Raw genomic sequence first — 21,366 nt, forward strand, 5'->3', positions numbered from 1 at the left:
CTATTATTGTATTATTGTCAATGTGTTTCTTTGATTTTGTTATTAATTGGCTTATGTAACTGTCTGCTCCCATGTTAGGGGCATAGATATTTAAAATTGTTAGATCTTCTTGTTGGATAGACCCTTTAAGTATGATACAGTGTTCTTCCTCATCTCTTATTAGAGTCTTTGGTTTAAAGTCTAATTAGTCTGATATAAGGATTGCCACCCCAGCTTTCTTTTGATGTCCATTAGCATGGTAAATGGTTTTCCACCCCCTCACTTTAAATCTGAAGGTGTCTTTGGGTCTAAAATGAGTCTTTTGCAGATAGCATATCGATGGGTCTTGTGTTTTTATCCAATCTGATACCCTGTGTCTTTTGATTGGGGCATTTAGCTCATTTACATTCAGGGTAACTATTGAAAGATATGAATTTAGTGCCACTGTATTGCCTGTAAGGTGACTGTTACTGTATACTGTCTCTGTTCCTTTCTCGTCTATGTTACTTTGAGGCTCTTTTTGCTTAGAGGACCCCTTTCAATATTTCTTGTAGAGATGGTTTCGTGTTTCCAAATTCCTTTAGTTTTTGTTTGTCCTGGAAGCTTTTTATCTCTCCTTCTATTTTCAATGACAGCCTTGCTGGATATAATATTCTTGGCTGCATATTTTTCTCATTTAGCGCCCTGAACATATCATGCCAGTCTTTTTTGGCCTGTCAGGTCTCTGTGGATAGGTATGCTGCCAGTCTAATGTTTCTACCGTTGTAGGTTACAGACCTCTTGTCCCGAGCTGCTTTCAGGATTTTCTCTTTGTCTCTGAGACTTGTAAGTTTTACTATTATATGTCGGGGTACTGACCTATTTTTACTGATTTTGAGAGGGGATTCTCTGTGCCTCCTGGATTTTGATGCCTGTTTCCTTCCCCAAATTAGGGAAATTCTCTGCTATAATTTGCTCCAATATACCTTCTGCACCTCTCTTTTTTCTTCTTCTGGGATCCCAATTATTCTAATACTGTTTCATCTTATGGTATCACTTATCTCTCAAATTCTCCCCTCGTGATCCAGTAGTTGTTTATCTTTTTCTCAGCTTCTTTATTCTCCATCATTTGGTCTTCTATATCACTAATTCTCTCTTCTGCCCCATTTATCCTAGCAGTTAGAGCCTCCATGTTTGATTGCACCTCAATTAATAGCCTTTTTGAATTTAACTTGGTTAGATTTTAGTTCTTTTATTTCTTCAGAAAGGGATTCTCCACTATCTTCTATGTTTTTTTCAAGCCCAGCTAGTATCTTTATAATCGTCATTCTGAACTCTAGTTCCGACATCTTACTAATGTCCGTATTGATTAGGTCCCTGGCAGTCGGTACTGCCTCTTGTTGTTTTTTTTTTTAAAGATTTTATTAATTTATTTGACAGAGAGAGACACACAGTGAGAGAGGGAACACAAGCAGGGAGAGTGGGAGAGGGAGAAGCAGACTTCCCGCGGAGCAAAGGGCCTGATGTGGGGCTCGATCCCAGGACCCTGGGATCATGACCTGAGCCAAAGGCAGACGCTTAACGACTGAGCCACCCAGGCACCCCTCTTGTTTTTCTGAGGTGAGTTTTTCCGTTTTGTCATTTTGTCCAGAGAGGAACAGATGAATGAGAGAACAAAATGCTAAAAGGGTAACAACGACCCAGAAAAACATATACTACAGAAATCAGAAGAGACCCGAAACCGGGAGGAAAAGAAAAAAAAAAAAAAGAATATGATCACGTTGGTGAATAGAACAGAGCCATACAGTAGATTCTGGGTGTATTTTGGTCTGTTAGAAGAAACTGCTTCCCAAAATTTTAAGGAAAGAAAAACATACATATACAAAAATAAGGGTAAATACGATGAAGGGATGGAATATGACTGTAAAGATGAAAATTAAAAAAAGATTTTAAAAAAGGAATTGATAAGATGTTGGTTGAAAAAGGAAAGAAGAAAAATTCAAAAGAAGAAAAGAAAAAGAATAAAGAAAAAAAAATTAACTTTGAAAGACTGAAAGAGTCATGAGAAAAAAAGCCATGAATTCTATGTGCTGTATTCCCCTAGCGCTAGAGTTTTGCAGTTCTCATTGATCAGTAAACTTGGTCTTGGCTGGATGTTCTTGCTGATCTTCTGGGGGAGGGGCCTGTTGCAGTGATCCTCAAATGTCTTTGCCCTAGGCGGAATTGCCCCACCCTTGCCAGGGACCAGGCTAAGTAAAACGCTCAGTATTGCTCAGTAACTTTTTTTTTTTTTTTTAAAGATTTTATTTTTTGACAGAGAGAGACAACGAGAGAGGGAACACAAGCAGGGAGAGTGGGAGAGGGAGAAGCAGGCTTCCCAGTGAGCAGAGAGCCCGATGCAGGGCTCGATCCCAGGACTCTGGGACCATGACCTGAGCCAAGGCAGACGCTTAACGACTGAGCCACCCATGCTCAGTAACTTTTGTTACCTGAAAACTTTTCGTACAGCTTTAGAGGATGAGAGTGAAAATGGCGGTCTCCCAATCTCTGGCCCTGGAGGAGCCAAGAGCTCGGGGCCCCACTCCTCAGTGAGCCCTCAGAGAAAAGCACTCAGTCACTCCTTGTCTCGCTGGTCTCTGGCTGTACTCCGTGCTCATCCGGCCTGTGACCAAGCATTTCTATCTCTGGCACATGACCCCATTTGGAGTCTCCAAACCCAGCAGATTCCTGCGCTGCACTCCCGTGCCGCTCCTTCCGGGGGAGGAAGGTGAGTCTCCCTGGATCTGCCGCCTGTTGGGTCCCTGCTTGAAGAGCAGTGGCCTGACTGTGCCGCGGATCACGGTTTATGGCGACCCTGAGCTGAGAGCCCACTCCTCGGCTTCGTCTTTGCAGCTGGCTTCCCCGCTCCGATACCTGGGAGCTCTGCCACACTCAGACACCCCCCTTGTCTTTCTTTGACCCCGAGGGTCCTGAGACCACACTGTCCCAGCGAGGGTTCCGTCCCCCCACTTAGCCACTGGAGCGACATCCCTCAGCAGAGCAGACTTCTAAAAGTTCTGATTTTGTGCTCCGCTGCTCTATCACTTGCCGGTAGCCGGCTGATGGAGGCTCCCTCCCCACTGCGGTCTATCTTCCCGTATATCACCTCGGATTCACTTCTCCGCACGTCCTACCTTGCAGAAAGTGGTCACTTTTCTGTTCATAGAATTGCTGCTATTCTTTTCTTCGATCTCCTGTTGAATTTGTAGGTTTTCAGAATGGTGTGCTATCTAGCTGAATTCCTGGGACCAGATGAAAGTTAGAGGTCTCCTACTCCTCTGCCATCTTGCTCCAATGGACTATATTTTAATTACAATTTTATTGTACTTGGGAATTTGCAATTATTTTTTTTTAAGACTTTATTTATTTGACAGAGAGAGACATAGTGAGAGAGGGAATACAAGCAGGGGGAGAGGGAGAGGGAGAAGTGGGCTTCCCGCAGAGCAGGGAGCCGGATGGGGGGCTCGCTCCCAGGACCCTGGGATCATGACCTGAGCCGAAGGCAGACGCTTAACGACTGAGCCACCTGGGTGCCCCGGGAGAAGAGAGAATCTTAAGCAGACTCTGCACTGAGTGCAGAGCCTGATGTGGGTCAACTTCATGACCCTGAAATCACGACATTAGCAGAAACCAAGAGGCAGTTGCTTAACCGACTGTGCCACCCAGGCTCCTCTCCTCTGTACTCTTTTATATTGACTGAATTTTTTACTGTGAACATGTATTAATTTTATAATTAAAAAAACACATACAAAAACCTCCTAGGGCAGAAAATGCAAAACAAAAAAAACCCCAGAAAACAACATAAAACACTATTATTTTATAAATCAAACTGACTTGAATAATTAAAAATAATAGCATTAATTTCTAAACTGCAGAAAATTTACAGCAATACAAAACTCTGTTTTTCCAGAACTTTATGGAAACAATTTTCCAAAACAAGTTTGCCCTCCTCTAGTGCTCTTAGTTCTCTCCACATTTGATTCCACTAAATAAGAAAAAAAATCGACCCATTCTAAAACCTGTGTTCTCAGCAAGAGTTGGTCTTGCAAGGCATTTATTTTTATTCTTTATGTTAACATACTAAGAAGTAATTTTATATGATGTTACTACTTCTATATAATTTATGATTTCATTTCATAATACAATTTGCATTCATTTAGGTCATATTTTTATTATTTTGCATGGTTTTAAAGATGTTAAGACTGATATAAATTAAAGCCAGAAGCAAGCAGCCCCCCAGAGCTGAATGTCCTTGATTTACAGAAGCTTGATTTAAAAGAGCTCACTATGTATTTTTGACATGTATGTTCCAACATATTTTCCAGGAGGATAGCAATGTCTAGAGCCTTAAAGTCATTCTGAGTTGTCTTAACAAAAATTACTTTAATAGGAAAATACCTGGTTTTTCTTCTGCTACAAAATTCGGACTTTACCATTTTCAAATATCAACACATGCACATAAAAAGAAAAAAAAGGAAAAAAGCATACTGTCACATATTAGTAAAGACCAAACAAATCCAAAAAGTATAATTATGAAGATATCTTCGAAGAAACAACATGAATATTTAAATACGGAATACTAAGAATGTATTTTTCATAATCAGGAACATGAGACTTTAGGGAAAAAAAGATATTTTAGACTAATCAACAAACTTATTTTACAGAAGGCTACACTGAAGCTTTAGAGAAAGTTATTAGTCACAGGCAGGTGTTTAAGATTATGGATTAAGGAAGAAAAAACTTTCTTTTTTCACAGTCATCAGAAAAACCCCTTAAATAAGGGCGGAGATCCTCTCTGCCACTGTGGCAAAATGAAGCTGTGTTATATATACCATAAAATTAGACACATAAAAGCATAAGATGTGTGCATAAGAACATTCCAGAGCATTCCAATAACAGCAGTTTGGAAGCACCAACAGATGTTTTCATGTTTCTCTTTAACGACTAGTCAAAGTCTCTAAAAATAAAAGCCCATAATTACTGCCACCCAGGAGCAAGGACTGAGGATAGTTTAAGAAAGCTGCCTCCTTGGCCAAAAGCATGACACTTGTGATACTCACACTTCAACATGAACCAGTATGAACAGAATCACAGCAACACAGAAGGGCAACGCTAGCACCTTCTGGAAGGTTAACAGGAATAGCCACCCCTGCCCTCGTCCATGAAAACGCAGGCCACTCAAGGACACGGCAAGGACCCTCCACTTAGATGCGATGATCTCCTCAGACTCCTTGCATCCCCAAACAGCTCCTGACCTACCTCCCAAAGCAGCTCTCCTCACGAGTCCCCATCTCAGACCCAAGCTGGCATCACCTTGGCTCTCTGGTTTCTGAGCCCACATCTTCTGCACAGCAAATCCTATAGGCTCCAGCTCCAAAATACTTCCAGGACGAAACTGACTGTTAGCACTCTCCTGTTCCTCCTCTCCACACCACATCTTGGGTCAGGCCCTGACCGGGCTCTGATCCAGTCATCAGACCCTTGGTACATTTCCGCCTGCACCTCAAGGTCCCTCATGTGCTGTTTCCAACCACCCTGAGAAGAGGTCCACGCCCCACCCCCCTCCCTGTTTTCTCTCTCTCCTGAGCACTGAGCATTCTGTGTTTTACCTTGCTTACTGCCAAGCTCCCACTGCAGAATTAGCGCTAAGAAGGCTGAGCTCACTGTCCATCCTGCTCACCTCTGCACTTCCAGCTTCTGAAATGGTGCCTGGCAGATGCTCAGTAAGCACTGGCTCAAATGCTACCACTGAGAGCCACTGGGTCAGTGAGCACAGCTCAAACCACAGTGACAGCCCATTCCTGGGCATCAAATCTTTAAGTGTCATTTCCATAAATTTTCTGTCCTTTTCGTCACTGTAACTGTCACTTTCTGTGAAGTCTCCAGCATTCCCTCTTATTTCCACCCTTTTTTCCTCCCACTTCAAACACAATTTATTTGCTGCTTCCCGCTTAACTTCCCATTTTTTTGAAAACTTCAAATACAATGTAGAAATCTTTGTGAGTCATGTATCTGATAAGGGGTTAATATGCAGACTGTAGTCTTAAAACTCAACAACAAACCTCCAAACAACCCTATTTAAAAATGGGCAGAGGACCTGAACAGACATTTCTCCAAAGAAGATCTACAAATGGCCAAAAGACACATGAACAGATGTTTGACAACACTGATCATAGGCAAATGCAAACAAGAACCACAAGGAGATACCGCCTCATACCCATTAGCATGGATGCTATCAAAATAACAGCAAACAAGTGTTGGAGAGGATGTGGAAAATCCAGCACCGTTGTGCACTGTCGGTAAGAATGCAATATAGCGCACCCACTGCGGAAAACAGTCTGGGGAGTCCTCAAAAGTTAAACACAGAATCGCCACATGATCCAGCAAGTCCACTTCTGGGCACACACCCAAAGAAAGAGGAAGCAGGGTCTTTATGAGATATCTGCACCCCAGTGTTCAGAGCACCGTTATCCCCAAGAGCTAAAGTGTTCATTGACAGATGAATGGATGAGCGAGATGTGGTCCATGCACACAATGGAAGATGACTCAGCCTGAAAAAGGAAGCGAATTCGGACACCTGTTTCAGCATGGCTGAACCCTGAGGACATCATGCTCTGCAATTAAGCCAGTCACCAGAAGACAAATAGCGTAGGATTCCACTTATATGGGACACGGAGAGTCGTCAGATTCATAGGGACAGAAAGCAGAATTGTGGGCGCCAGGGGCTGGAGAGTCAGTGTTTCATGGGGACAGTTTTAGTCTGACAAGAGAAAACAGCTACGGAGAGGATGCAACAGTGTGTGTGTATTTAATGCCCCTGAACTGTGTGTGTAAAGGTGGCTAAGAGGCTACGTTTCCTGCCATGCATATTTTATCACAGTGGAAAAAGAACAAAAAAATGATGTAGATCAAATACCAGAAAAAACCTCCCTAAACCCACAAAACAAAAAAGATAAAGTCATCTGATGAAATTGTATAAAAAGCATAAGCTCTTGGCTATTAAACTGGAGATTTTATTAACAGTTATTATATGAACTGCTGATGAAGGGGAGAAATGAGCAGGGGCGCACACCACTGGCGGGGGGGGGGGTATGCCCCCATCTGTGGAGAGCCATTTCACCACACAAATCACAGCCCTCAAAACCGCACAACACCCTCAGACACAGAACTGCCACGTCTACATATTTATTTAAAGGAAATAATCAAGAATGTGTATAAAGAGTTATTACAGAGAAATTGAAAACAGAAAAGTATGTAGCCATTAAAAACTTCTGAAAGATGGGGCGCCTGGGTGGCTCAGTCGTTAAGCGTCTGCCTTCGGCTCAGGTCATGATCTCAGGGTCCTGGGATCAAGCCCCGCATCGGGCTCCCTGCTCCACGGGAAGCCTGCTTCTCCCTCTCCCACTCCCCCTGCTTGTGTTCCCTCTCTCACCGCCTCTCTCTGTCAAATAAATAAATAAAATCTTAAAAAAAAAAAAAAAAACTTCTGAAAGAGTAATTACGTAGAAAAATATTCATAATGTGTTAAGTTTAAAAATAGACTATAAAAAATACATGTAAGTCTGATTCCAATTATATTTAATATATGCAGCAGGTAAAAGGCAAAAGAAGGGTTTTCAGAAAAATGTGAATGGCTGTTCCCTCTGGGCAGTTGTCCTTGGTTGTGGGCCATTTAAGTTTTCCTGTTTTTCTACAACGAGTATGTACTATTTGTATAATGGAAATTAAATTACTCTGCAGGTCAATTCCATCTAAAACCTTAAGTGTCAGCAACCCCAAGTGACATCCTGGTTGGTCTTCCAGGTCCCATGCAGCGAGCAGCAGAGTGGAGCCCCGGGGCACTGTGCACGCGTGAGGGAGGGGCCTCACCAGGGCACAGCTTCCCTGCGGACGCTGACATGCTGTCCATGTAAGTGCTGTCCCGCGAATGCATCACTGTGAGAGAATAATAAAACATGTACAAAACACTCTATAGAAATGAAAACGCAGGGGCACCTGGCTGGCTCCACTGGAAGAGTGTGCGGCTCTTGATCTCAGGGTCATGAGTTCGAGCCCCATACTGGGCACAGAGATTACTAAAAGAAATAAATAAACTTAAAAAAAAAAAAAAACAACCGGAAAAGCAGAATACGCTCTTTGAAGAAAGAGAGATAACTGTAATTCCACAGTTAATTTTCTGGAGGATCTTGGTTACTTTCTATATCTGTGAGAGATCGATAACCTATAATTAGCTTTCTTCATACTGAAAATGTGGGGATGGTGTGACCCAGAAATGCTCCACAGAGATGAAGCTCAGATGGGGCTATGAAGAAGAGGATTTGTCTGTCTTTGTTCAATGATGAATGAATGAATGAATGAAGGAAGGAAGGAAGGAAGGGGCAGGACCAGGAAAAAATGGCGTCAACAACTGTTTGGGAGCGCTGGTGGGGAGGGCAGAAATTCCAGAACGCACCAACTCTTCTCAAAGCCACAGGCCCTGGTCCTGCCCGAATCACCTGAGGACCTGCTCAACCACACAGCACGTCTTACAGGCACCCTGTGACCCAAATTTGGAGCCAGGTGTGGAAGGCCCCCAGAGGCTGGAGCAGCAGGAAGAAGGGCAGACTGTGACGCCCAGCTGGTGGCAGCAATCAGTCGGGCTCCCCACAGGGCCGGCACAGGCAGCAGCGCCCACAGAAGAGCGAGGTTAAGAGAGGAGAAAGGCCACAGAGAACCAGGAGATGGCTGGACAAGGGGAGAGAGGCAAATACAGCGGGGAGGGCGCTGTGTAGAAGGAGGGAATGCCAAGTGGTATAACCAGTCGGCGGAGCAATCCTGCATGACGTGGGCAGGGCTAGGATGGGCGCATCTCACAACCACAGAGTCCATGCTAGGAACACACCTTAGAGAAACCCACACGTCTGCCCACAATGACACATACAGCCTCAGTGTTCACCAGTGGAACGAGGATGAATTCTAGTATATTCGGAAAGCAGTGGAACAAGCCGGGGCTCCAAGGACCAGGGTGTGTGTGTGTGTGTGCGCTGGGCAGTTGAGGAAAGGCCCACAGAGGACGACTTTGCGCCTTTCCGGCCTCTAGGAACTGCCCTCACCTGCAACCCACATGGCCCCAGCAGGAGGAGACATGCACCATGTTATCCCACAGTTCCAAATGGGACACCTGATCTAAGCTGTTCCCAGACTTGGAACAAGGCACTTCCACATGCCATCAAGCAGCTAAGGGTTGAGATTTAAAAACTTGGTCCTAACTTGTCCCATATGGTGATTCTTCAGCGATAGAGGGAAGGAAACCAGCTGCAGAAAGGGGGGGTAAGCATGCTGGACCTGGGGGACCCAAAGAAGAGCTCAGCAGGCAAGCACCACCCTCGAGTGGGCCACTTACTCGTGGGGAGTTGGGCCAAAAATGCAGGCATCTAAAATTTCGGGGAAGAGATGAAAAGAACTGAAGGGGAGCCATGGTTCAAAGGGCAAGTCAGCAAATCAGATAAAAGTTCAGCTCCCTGGCCTCCTTGGAACAAACCACAGCAGAACCAAATTCCTTCAGGTGAGAAATGGGAGTATCACTGGGTTAAGCAGAGGACACAGAGTTTCTGGAGACAGTACAGGGACTCAGAGCTCACCTGGGAGCTCACTCCATCCCTGCATTCCCATTTCCTGCTGGGGTTGCTGAGGACAGGAGATAAAGCCTCCAGGTGCCAGAACTCAGGTGCCCAAAAAGTGGCATTCCAAGTCAAGATGACCCATGTCCATGACCCTCCGCTGAGACCCTGAAAGAGCTCCATTACACGACTGTGGTGATGGGGCTCTGGCCAGTACAAAGGTCAGGAGGAAGACAGTTCCCTTTTCTTTTCCATTTACTGGTCTAGCTTCCTTGCCAGTCCTGATCACGTCTGAGAGACTGTGTACGCTGACCTCATGCTGCGTGCACGATGGGGTCGGCTGCAGGAGCGGCACTGGGAGCTCTGAAGCCACAACTCAGTCACTGAGAGTAAGAATGCCCACGTCCCCGCCCAGTACCGCCCCGCCACATTCCTGGGCATCAGGGTCAAAGAAACAGATCAACTTTCTCAGACAAAATAACAAGGCTCGACAGCTAGGACAGAGTCATATAATCGCTGTACATACTAGAAATACATAAGAGCTTTTGTATAAAGCCTATATTATCCCCAAATTCAGATGCTGAATTACTAACTTTTCTTCTGAGATCAGACCAAAATAAGTTCTAGGGCGGTTTATTTGCCATATTTAGGATGTTCATGTGGGAGCAATGACAAACATCTGGCTATGATACTTTCTGGAATTTTGACTATTTCTTCCTGGCCAGAAGGAAAACATTAAGTTTTTACTAGAATAGCAACTAGCATGGAACTTCATGACTGAGACTTTGTCCTCACACTTGCCACATATTTAACTAAAGCTTTTCCAATTCTCAAAAAAAAAAAAAAAAGCAATCCTATTCCCCAAATTTTAAGTATGATAAAGAGGGGAATGTGAGCAAACAGTTAAATGAATAATCAAGAAAACCCTCATATTCGTTAGAACTCACTCCCCACTTATCAGCAAAGGCACAGGACGTTCACTTCCATGGGTGAGGTCTCACACACCCAAACTATATCCCAGATTACTTTTAATCTAAAATACTAAATATCACCTTTTCCACATTATTAGCTTCCAGATAACAGAAAAGCTAAAATTCACATTAGTTCCTAAACCTGGTGGTGAGTAACCAATGACTATGGGTGTGTATCTGTTCTAGAAATCTTGCCCTGAAGTCTAAGAGAGGGCCTCTCCCTCCACTGCACCAGGAATAACGTTTACAGGCCTTCCACACAGAGTGGCGTGGAGGGAAAGCATTTCTACCCCGTGACTCTGCACACAGCACAAGACGAGCTGACACACGGCTTCCAGATGGTTTTTTTTACGGTTCAGAAAAAAAAGACTTTCTAGAGCTGTGGCCAGATTTCTATTTTCAAAACCACAAAATTCATTTAATCAACTGAAAATAAGTCAAGACTTTACTAGATCAAAGAACTGGCCACTGACTGACCCACGGGTAGTTAAAACTCCCATCAATAAATGTCAAATGTCACTTAAAATGAGACACAACCGAAGCTGAGGCAGACGGCTCCCCGGACTCCACCGTGCAGGCCTCTCTCCCTCCCTCGCATCAGCAGATAAATACCCTCCCACACAGAAAGTTTTCTAATTTCATTAGTCATCAACATAAAGAACCACAAAGTGTATGTCACCCAACTATCTTACAAAGTCCTGGTAAGTCTAAGTTGGTGGCAGCAAATGACTTATATGGACAAGGGGAATCAAAGATACTGGTAGTGTTACTTACAAATGAGATAAATAACTGATTGAAAAATACAGTGTCAATAAAAGTTCCTCGTTCTATAAATTTACATGAAGACTCTAAAGGAAGTTTTAAGCTTCTGCTCTTGGCCAGCTCCATCTCAGGCGCGCCGTGGCCAGCCCTCAGCTGCGCTTTCTCGGCGGCCCTCACTACCCTGAGATGTAGGAAGGTCTGTCCCACGGGTGTACCTGGGCTCTGTGAGGGGGTTCACTTCATAACTACTCACAACCTCCCCAAGGAACCAGCCTGCAGGTAACTGTTTAATGGTACAATTCTTATATTTTTGGTTCAAAACCTTCCCTTCTTTAGCCATTAAAAATACCTTAGAATTTCACCTCAAACCAAAATGAACTCCCACGTCATGCCTGCTAGGATGAGTAGAATTAGAAAGCCAGATAATTCAAATGTAGGTGAGAACATGGACAGAACGAAGCCCTTACCTAACACCGCTGGTGGGATGTGCAGCCAGCCACTCTGGAAAACAGTCTGGCAGTTCCTCAAATAACTGAGCAGTTACCACTTGACCCAGCAATTCCACTCCTCGGAATACACTCAAGAGCAACAGACACATGTCCACACAAACACCGGAATGTGAATGTTTACAGCAGTACTGTTCCTAAGAGCCACAGGTGGAGTGCCTGTCAGCTGAGGAACAGATAAACAAAATGTGGCCTACCAATACACCGGAGTATTATTTGGGCACAAAAAAGAAAGCAGTCCTGATGCATTCTACAACATGGATCAACCTCTGAAACAGGATGCTCAGTGAAAAGACCATGTATAACCCCACTCATACGCAATGTCCAGAGCAGTGCAACCTAGAGAGGCAGAAAGTACGTTACTGTTTGCTTACAGCTAAAGGGATAGGGGGAAGGGAAGTGACAGCTAAAGGCTGTGAGGTTTTTTTTTTTTTCTTTTTTCTTTTTTTCTTTCTTTCTTTCTTTATTTTTTTTAAAGATTTTATTTATTTGAGAGAGAGAGAATTAGAGAGCGCACATGAGAGGGGGGAGGGTCAGAGGGAGAAGCAGACTCCCTGCCGAGCAGGGAGCCCGATGCGGGACTCGATCCAGGGACTCCAGGATCATGACCTGAGCCGAAGGCAGTCGCTTAACCAACTGAGCCACCCAGGCGCCCCTTTTTTTTCTTTTTTAGAGAGGAAGGGGGAGAGAGTGAGCAAGAGGGAGCGCGCACGCTTTTGGGGGGGGCGGTGGGCAGAGGGAGAGGGAGAAAGAGAATCTTAAGCAGGCTCCATGCCCAGTGGGGAGCCTGACACAGGGCTTGACCTCACGACTCTGAAATCAAGGGCTGCATGCTCAGGATGCCTGGGTGACTCAGTCAGTTAAGTGTCTGACTTTTTTTTTTTTTTTAATTATTTGTTTTTAATTTTTATTCTACTATTTTTAAAATATTTTATTTATTCATTTGACACACACACACAGAGAGAGAGAGCACAAACGGGGGAGCCGGACAGGGAGAAGTAGGCTCCCCACTGAGCAGGGAGCCCGATGCGGGACTCGATCCCAGGACCCTGAGACCATGACCTAAGCCGAAGGCAGATGCTTAACTGACTGAGCCACCCAGAAGCCGCCAGTTTCATTCTTTTGCATGTTGCTGTCCATCTCTGGGCGATGGGCGATAGAAATAAAACTGGGGACTTGCAGCTCACCTTTCTGAAGCAAGTATAATGAGGATGGCCAAGGCTGTCTTACTTGTTGAAGACCAACACGAAACAACACACTGCACGGAAAGAGGCATGAACACCAACAGGGAGGTCTTCAGGCTGAGCTGCTCTGTATTTTCACTGAAGCAAAATACAAGCATTTCAAAAATAACTGCATATCAAATTCGTCCCTGAGTTAAGAAGGCCCTTTCAGTAGCAACTAGGGATTCCACACAATGCCAGTGATCTGTAAGTATCTGTATGCAGAAGTCGGTGCCTTCCAAGGTTGTATCAATGTGTTAACCCAGCAAGGTCACAGACACTGCTGCCCAAGACTTAAGTAAAAAACAAACCAAGTGAGCAATCAGATGGGTGTAGACGCCCAAACCCCCAAACAAACAAAACCACACACTTGAATCTGAGGTCGGAAAACTCTGCTACAGAGGGAAAAATTCAAAACACTCTTGAAGAAAGGATGTTAACCCAATCTACTTTTTATTTCCTTTATTTGACACATATTTACAAAGCAAGACACTATTTCAAACACCGATGGTTCTGCAGTGCATCAAATAAAGCCTCATCTCCTGGAACCTGCCTTCTAGGAGGAGAGAGACCACAGACGAGCTCTGGGACAGGGAGTGTCTTCACCAAGACTTGCCTTCTGTGCTGCCAACAGAGGCCCAGACTGCGGTCTCAGTGTTCTGTATGCCTACCGCCCCGTACCTCGAGTGTGCACCGTCCCACAACAGCCAACACCACCAGACCACAACCTGTGTCTTTTAGCTCAAATATAAAGGGTGGAGGGTGGTGGAGCCGGCGTCACCAGTTAGACCCCAAGACCTGACCTTTACTGCCCATCTGCTTGCACCCAGTGACCTTCATCCCACATTTTTCCTGAAGCTCTTCTTTCCAGCTGCTCTCTTAACTCAGGCAGAGACCCGACACGTAAAGTATTCGGTGATGGACACTGAAACTGCTCCCCCCCACCCCCAGGCAGTAACAACTGCTCGGACCACCCGGACCAGTGGGAGCTCAACCCGCGACTCATGGACTCACGCCTGTGCAGATGGACCAGGGAGCGGCCCACAGTTACCCTGACCTCATTATGATACTAAGGCCTCTGTCCAAGGAGGAGCACAAGCCTCTCCTTAAGGTACATGTGTGACTTTATGCCCGCCTCTACATACGATGACAAAGCTCCCCTGAGTATTCATCCGAACCCTAAATAAAAGGAATCCATCCATCCTTACTCGAGAGTCCTGGCTTTGGAAGTTATTCCCTGTGATCTCCTTATTGGCTGCAAATAAAGTTCTCTTTGTGCAACAGCTTACCTGGTGCAGTTTCTCTGTGTGACTCACTGAGAAGTGAACTCAGGTCTGTTCAGTTACCAGAGGTCAGGGGACAAGTGGTGGTGGATCACTGAGGGGTCCCCAGGGGCAACCAGCCTCCATCTCTGGATCTTTTAAATCTTTGGAGCCATGACTTATGGGAGACACTGGAGAGAAAGGATCAGGGCAAACCTACCTTCTTGGGCCAGCCTCTCGTGGAGGGCTATGGGGGAAGCATATCCACCCAGAGAAGGCCAGGTGGCTTGCTTCGGGGCAGGCCCCACAAAGCATGTCGCCTGGCAAAGAAGACTAGCCCACTGACACGAGATACTAGAGCTGCACAGAGACAGTCATCTTTCCAGGGACTACATTCCCCGTCCATTGGCAGCAGCTGTTGTGGTAGACTGTAAAAAATGGCCACAAATTGCCTGGCACTCCTCCATCAAGGTAGCTCTATTGCTCCCCACTCTCAGAATTGGGGCTTGCCTGCTGGCTTGCTTGGATCAGTTAAACATGGTGGGAGCTATAATGCATGAATCCCAAGCCTACAGGTATATCACAACTTCTACTCTTGAGAACATTTCCATCACCATGCAAATAAGGCCAACTAGCTCCCTGGACGGCGATATTCCAGATGGAAAGAGGTTCCAGTTGGGGATGCCAGACATGGAAGACATGCCACCCTAGACCACTAGCCCCTCTAGGCCAGCCCAGACCAGAAGACCCTCCCAAGCCAATCAAACATGCATTCAAAATTTGTTGTTTTAAGTTACTAGGTTTTGGAGTGATTACTTAGCAAAACCAACTGATATAATTTTAGAAGACAGGGTACTTGGAAGCTGAATACAAATAACTTACAAAAATATACTGAATTGTAACTCTTCCTAAAAGGTATGCCATGGGTGGGTAACACAATTCAAAAAGTAGCCCACCCAACTCACGGTATGTGGCAGCAATGTGATTCTTTAATTTCTGACTCTGCCAGGCTTATCAAAATATCCCACCTGCATGGAAAGGAGTATGATGGTTAAATCTGATTAACAGAAGCAACTATACGGGCCAAGAGCAGGCCACCCCAGATGGGCCACTGTGGCGTGAACATTATTTTGAGTTAAAGGCAATCAAAACCCAGCAGATTCAGGAAAAGCTCTTTACTGCCCCCTTAACTGCCTGCCCATACCAGGAAGAGAGCTATTAACAGACTCCTTTTCACCTGAGACACTTCTCTACACGACAGGCAGCCCCTATTCCCAGACCTCTCCTCCCCCCTCCCTGCTAATGGTCCCTCTCCCCTTTGTGTCCCAGACCCAACCCCTCTCCTGTGCTCCTATAAGCATCACATTGCCCGACCATGTTTGGAATTTCCTTATCTGTCTGTGCATTCCCTGTACCCTACGAAGTTTGATTCTTAGTCCAGCTAGAAGGAGCTGGGAGGGCCAAGGAGATTCTTCCTCCCCGACACAACAATCTCAACTTTGAGAAGCTCTAAGTATGTTGAAACCTTTACAAAATGCCACTTCTGAGTTCCTGATGTATAAAGTGACCCAGACACTTAGTAACATAATAATGTGTATCTTGAAGAAGGGTTATGTCTTATTTATGACTCAACAATAAATGTATGCTTTCTTCTTTCTTGTGTTAGTTGATAAAGACCATTAAGCAGGACAAAAAAAGAGGCTTTGAAAAAAAGCTTTGAATAGTTCAGTTCTTCCCGTTCTTTTCTCCTCTCCCATCCCTCCTTTCTTTTAAAAATTTTGAACCTTTTATGAGCCTAGACCGTAGTGGGTGTATTTATCAAAGGATGGGTACATGGTGGAAACTCTTGCGAGCATTTGGCTGGAGGATATCTGGGAGCCCAACTAACCTCCCAGATCTTTAACCCATTTCCTGCAGGTTACTTATCAAAGAGTACCAAGCAGAGCGAGGAAATGCTGCCAAAGAGAGCCAACAGCCAACCACCAGTTCTCCAGGGCTCAAAGGTTGCCTGTTTTGGACTACATTCCTGGCAGAGGCTGCCTCTGGCAACACAGGAATGACTTGGGAAGTTGGAACAGATAGGTCCTACCAGTTTTAATTACTACTGCCCTGATGAAATGGTATGTGATTTCCTCCTCAAATAAGACCTTAAAAGAAGCATTCAGGGTCCCTTGAGTTCAGATACTATGAATCTATGCACTAGATACTTGCAATCAAATACTCAAGCAAGAGAGGCAAGAGAGGCTGGTGTGCCCAGGGCCCGAGGCAAGAGGCCTGGAGGACAGCCCTGACTTCCAGCACCCCCCTCCACGATCCCCTGGGTCACTACCTCGCCCCCCACCTTACCTTTTCCCATGCAATGTATTTTGCAATTAGGCATCACCAGAGCCTAGAGGTTTCCTTTAGGCTCCTCACAGCCTGGCCCCTACTTCAATAATCTCATTTTCTGTGTAGCATCCTGACTTCTTGACAGACATCGTGAGCACAAATAAACCTCCTGCTAAAGTTTAAATTCATTCTCTTGTCCTTCCTTTTGTGACATTAAGAGCAGAAAAAACTTCTAAAGCTATTACTTTAAACCAATATGAAAATATTAGAAAAGAGAACATATTTATGCATTACATATAAAATAAATAAGTAATTTTTAAAAATCACACTCATTCTAATGCCATTTAGAAAACCAGTGTTTTCTAAAGTAATATGTAGGTCTAAGAGATATTATTTAAATATATATACATTTACATACAGTTACACAGTTTTGTTATATTCAATGGTTTTTACCAACATTACCAGTGCAATCTACTAGGGAATTTTCAAAATAAAAATGTTATCACTGCTGATAAACAAATCCTACGCTAATACTATGCAGTACTGCCTGCACGGTGAGTGCTCGGTCCTCTCCACAGCCACCCTGAGAAAGGGGGCTGTGATCACCCCCATGTTTCAGATGAGGAGCTAACCCACCGGGAGGCTAACTGCCCCCCTGCACCCGGGCAGAATGGGGCAGAGGCCGTCTGGGTCTGGCTTGTGCTCTATAGCATTCAGCCAACCTTTCAGAAGAAGAACGGAAAGGCCATGTTGTATCAGAATTTTATTTTAATTTCTTAAAAATACTTATTTTTTTTAAAGATTTATTTTCTTTTAGAGAGAGTGAGAGAGAGAGAGAGAATGAGCGCACGCGTGCACACACACATGCACACGGCTGGGGGAGGAACAGAGGGAGAGAAGCAGACTCCCCACTGAGCAGAGAGCCCGACCCCGGGCTTAATCTTACGACCCTGAGATCATGACCTGAGCCGAAATCAAGAGCTGGACGCTTAGCCAACTGAGCACCCAGGCGCCCCCATATCAGAATTTTAAAGGAGAGACAGGAGAATACCACTTTCCAAAATAAAAGGAGAAACCCAGATCCACTGTTTGCAAGGATCTTAGTGTTACCAAAGTCACTCTTGGTCAGCTTGATAAATAGGCAAAGTCTGATCAGCAACATGGAATGTGGTGCATAATACCTGACTTTTAGAAAGCACAAGAAATATTCTTCCAAACATTATACTTCTTACCTCAATGTCAAATATTTCCATAGTGTTGTCCAGCAGCTTCACTCGGATGTGAAGGTGCTTCTCCTGCATTCTAGCTGACGTCCGTGCTGCTCCTGCCGAGAGAGTCTGCCCAGGCTCGAGGGTGCTCACCCCTGTTGGGGTCTGGGTGCCCAAGCGTGTCCCTGGAGTCTGCAGGACTCTGTATGTTCCTTCTATCTCCCCCATTCTTCACCAGCTAAGAATGAAGATTCCTCTAAAACAAAAAAAGAACCCCAAAGAGTGATCAATAGTTATTTAGGGGGCACCTGGGTGGCTCAGTCGTTAAGCGTCTGCCTTCGGCCCAGGTCATGATCCCAGGGTCCTGGGATCGAGTCCCACATCGGGCTCCCTGCTCGGTGGGAAGCCTGCTTCTCCCTCTCCCACTCCCCCTGCTTGTGTTCCCTCTCTCGCTGTGTCTCTCTCTGTCAAATAAATAAACAAAATCTTTAAAAAAAAATAGTTAGATATTAAAACAATGTAAAAAAAATTATCAGGTGCACAGGAATTCTCTGCTCTATTTCTGCAACTTCTAGAGAGTCTTAAATTACATCAGAACAGAGTTAGGATTACCTTCCACTCATACATAGATTGGTGGAGCATAAAATACCAGGCACTGTTCCGAAAGACAGTATTTCCTGGTGCTTCTGCAAGCCAGGCAGTGTGTCACGTCACTGAACTCACAAAACCTCATCCAACAGTGGCCTGTCCCTTTGTCTGGCTGCCTAGAGTCCCCTGGCACAGCCTACCTCCACCGGCCCAGAGAGTCAATGTGCTGACCACACACTGTTAAGTGCTTGATGGTACATTTCAGCAAAGAGGAGCAGGTCCCACACACACCAGGCAGCACGCGGCTGTGGTGGGGGGCGGGGGGCGAAAGCCAAGAACAGCAGGTGAGTACAGCCAGGCCGCTCCTGGCCAGCTCTGCACTCCCTGGTGTTTGAAGTAGGGTCTTAGCAGGCTGGACAGGTGCTGTCAGAGTGACACGAGGACCACACACCTGGCGTGAGGAGCACCTGCCCCAGGCCAGGCCCTTCCCAGCACCCCTCACCTGTCCTCACAAGGTCCCTGTTCTCCTCACCACCCACTGCCCGCTGAACGAATGACAACACCGAAGGCCTAGAGAGGCACTCATGCCCTTTTCCAATCTCCATGTTGTGACACGGGAAAGGTCTCTAGTTTTAGGCTATTAAGTTGAACAGGGCTAATCATGTTACTGTTTTTAACAAAGAAAGAAGAGGCTGAGTATCAGCTAGAATCTAATAATACTGGTTTGCTTTTCTTTGTATTAATATAGTTACCGTCTACTTATGGCAAATTTCCTTCTTAAAGGTGTGTATTTGTGTTTGAAAGTCAATTTGAAGAAAAATATTTACCAGTAAAATATAGTGTAGCAAAAAACAAATGCCAGAGGTTTATTCAAGAAAGAATGGAGCTGATACAAAAACTATTTTATTTCACTCACTTGCCTTTGGCAAGCCTTCTACTAATTTGCAGTAAATTTCAAAGAGAATCAATCTCACTAATTTCCAATCCATTCCCTCATGCGCCAACCTAACTGCTAAGTCCCCTGACCCTTTCATCTTTTTCATGCTTATTTTGTTACCAAGAAGAACCATCTCAGGAACTTCTGTCTCTTGAATTAAGTTTAAAAGCTTCTCATCACCCACCGAGCAACCTCTGCCGCACACTTAAAGCCTACCCAGCAAAGACAAGGCTCCCAGCCACGTGAGCGAGAACTTCCACACACGTGTGATTTGTGAAACAAGCAGCAAAACACAAGAAAGCTAAAACCCCCGGGGACAGTGAACTGGTAATGGAGTGAGCAAAATGACAAGGCGGTTTGTGTTGTTCTGCCAAATATACCTCCCGCCCCCACTCCTGCACATGACGGGCCGCCCCTCGTGGACAGGCACATGTTTGGTTCAGATTCGTAGTTATCCGTGATCTCCGAATTCTCTCTCCAGGTTTTATGGGCCCCAATAGCAGGAACTAAATTCCTACTGTGAATGTTTGCTAAGTGTTTACTTAGTTCCTGGCACTGGCATTGAAGAGCACGAACTGCCTCCTTAGGCAATGCACTGGACAGACAGGAGCAGCGAAAGACAAAGACTACGGTCACCAACAGAACACACGAGAAGATCACTAATATTCATGCCACTAATATTAAACATGGGATATAGGAGGTTAGGAGAACCATAAATATGACATTTTTCATTTCAATTTCACAAGTGAGTAGTTAATGCAAAAGTGAAGGAAGGTGAGTGAAGAAGATTCCACCTGCAAGGTGTCTCCAATGTGCAAACAGATGAGCTGAGTCCTTGGTCTGCCCACAGTATTTAACCAAGACTGAAGCACCAAGAGCAGGTCCTTCTGAAGGAACCATGGGATGTTTTACCCTGGGCACCAAAGAGACTCTTCCCCTTTAAGTAAAGCTACAATTCTGAAAATATATATACAACCAAAACATATTTTAAGTAGTCACTGCTCTTATTTATTTTATTGTATATTCTCATTTAGGCTTTTTTCTTAATAGTTTTAGATGGAAAAGATTTCTTCAGGTTCTTTCCCTTCTCCTCATTGTAAGAAAGTCCTAAGCACATACTTCTAAAACAAAACGGGCAAAACTCACCCACAGCACCCAGAGGGGCACATTTGGGTGAGCATGCTGTAAGAAGAGCATGCAAGGGGAGATTCATACTAGAAAACTCAGGAGAGTGGTCCCCTCTAGGTGGGAGGGGTTCCGTCTCTAGGATGGGGTACCAGGAAGGGCCCTCTGGTGTGGCTGGCATGGTTGCATCGCTTGATCGGAACCGTGTTCACTTTATTATAATCCACTAAGCCATGTATTTGATTTGTGCGGTTTCCCAAAATCTGTGTTTGATAATAAACATATTTAAAATAGCACACTTTTAATTTTTTTCTCTAAGAAAAAGAAAAATATTAGACAAATGAAAACCACTTCTTGGTCCACGAGAGACCTGTGCAGGTCCACACGCCTTCTCAGCAGCAAACGGACTTCCTGGTGATTTTCATCTGGTCCAGAGACCTCAATGTGGCTCGAGCTGAGACTCAGGGCCATGAGACACTCTCACTCTGGAGGCTCATTGAGGAAATGATCCCAAGGTACCCTACTGCTGATGTTCCAAAGAAAAGCCATTTGCTGTTGCATAATGGTAATGTGGCATCAATCACACATTTAATAATTACTTGCCTTTAAGTTTAAGAAATCTAGGAAAGTGAGGAACTTAACAGAAAACTGGCATGGAATCCCTATCTTTGCTGTGCTATAGTGAAGAGGTAAGGAGCCCAGGGCGCAGGAGCCAGGTGAGAACTCTGTCTGAACACTCATTGCCGACACTGCCGTGCATTGTAGGTACTTTAGAAAAATGCAGTGAAAATAAGCGTCATGTTCTGCTTCCTTAGTTGGTCAGTATAGACATATGTTTGATGATCCTTCTGAAAGAGGCA

General features: G+C 44.9%; 1 protein-coding gene across 1 annotated transcript in view; it reads right to left on the minus strand.

Annotated features, from left to right (window-relative positions):
- The window catches only part of FARP2 (FERM, ARH/RhoGEF and pleckstrin domain protein 2), a 108,463-nt gene that overhangs the window by 77,950 nt on the left and 9,147 nt on the right, over positions 1 to 21,366 (minus strand). Inside the window, exon 2 of the mRNA XM_081815280.1 lies at positions 17,881 to 18,112. Within this exon, the coding sequence (XP_081671406.1) occupies positions 17,881 to 18,084 (204 nt within the window). The 5' untranslated portion in view covers positions 18,085 to 18,112. The remainder of the gene's footprint in view (positions 1 to 17,880; positions 18,113 to 21,366) is intronic.

Source organism: Leptonychotes weddellii, chromosome 3 (assembly GCF_054177405.1).
Source record: "Leptonychotes weddellii isolate Sample4059 chromosome 3, ASM5417740v2, whole genome shotgun sequence".
NCBI lineage: Eukaryota > Metazoa > Chordata > Mammalia > Carnivora > Phocidae > Leptonychotes > Leptonychotes weddellii.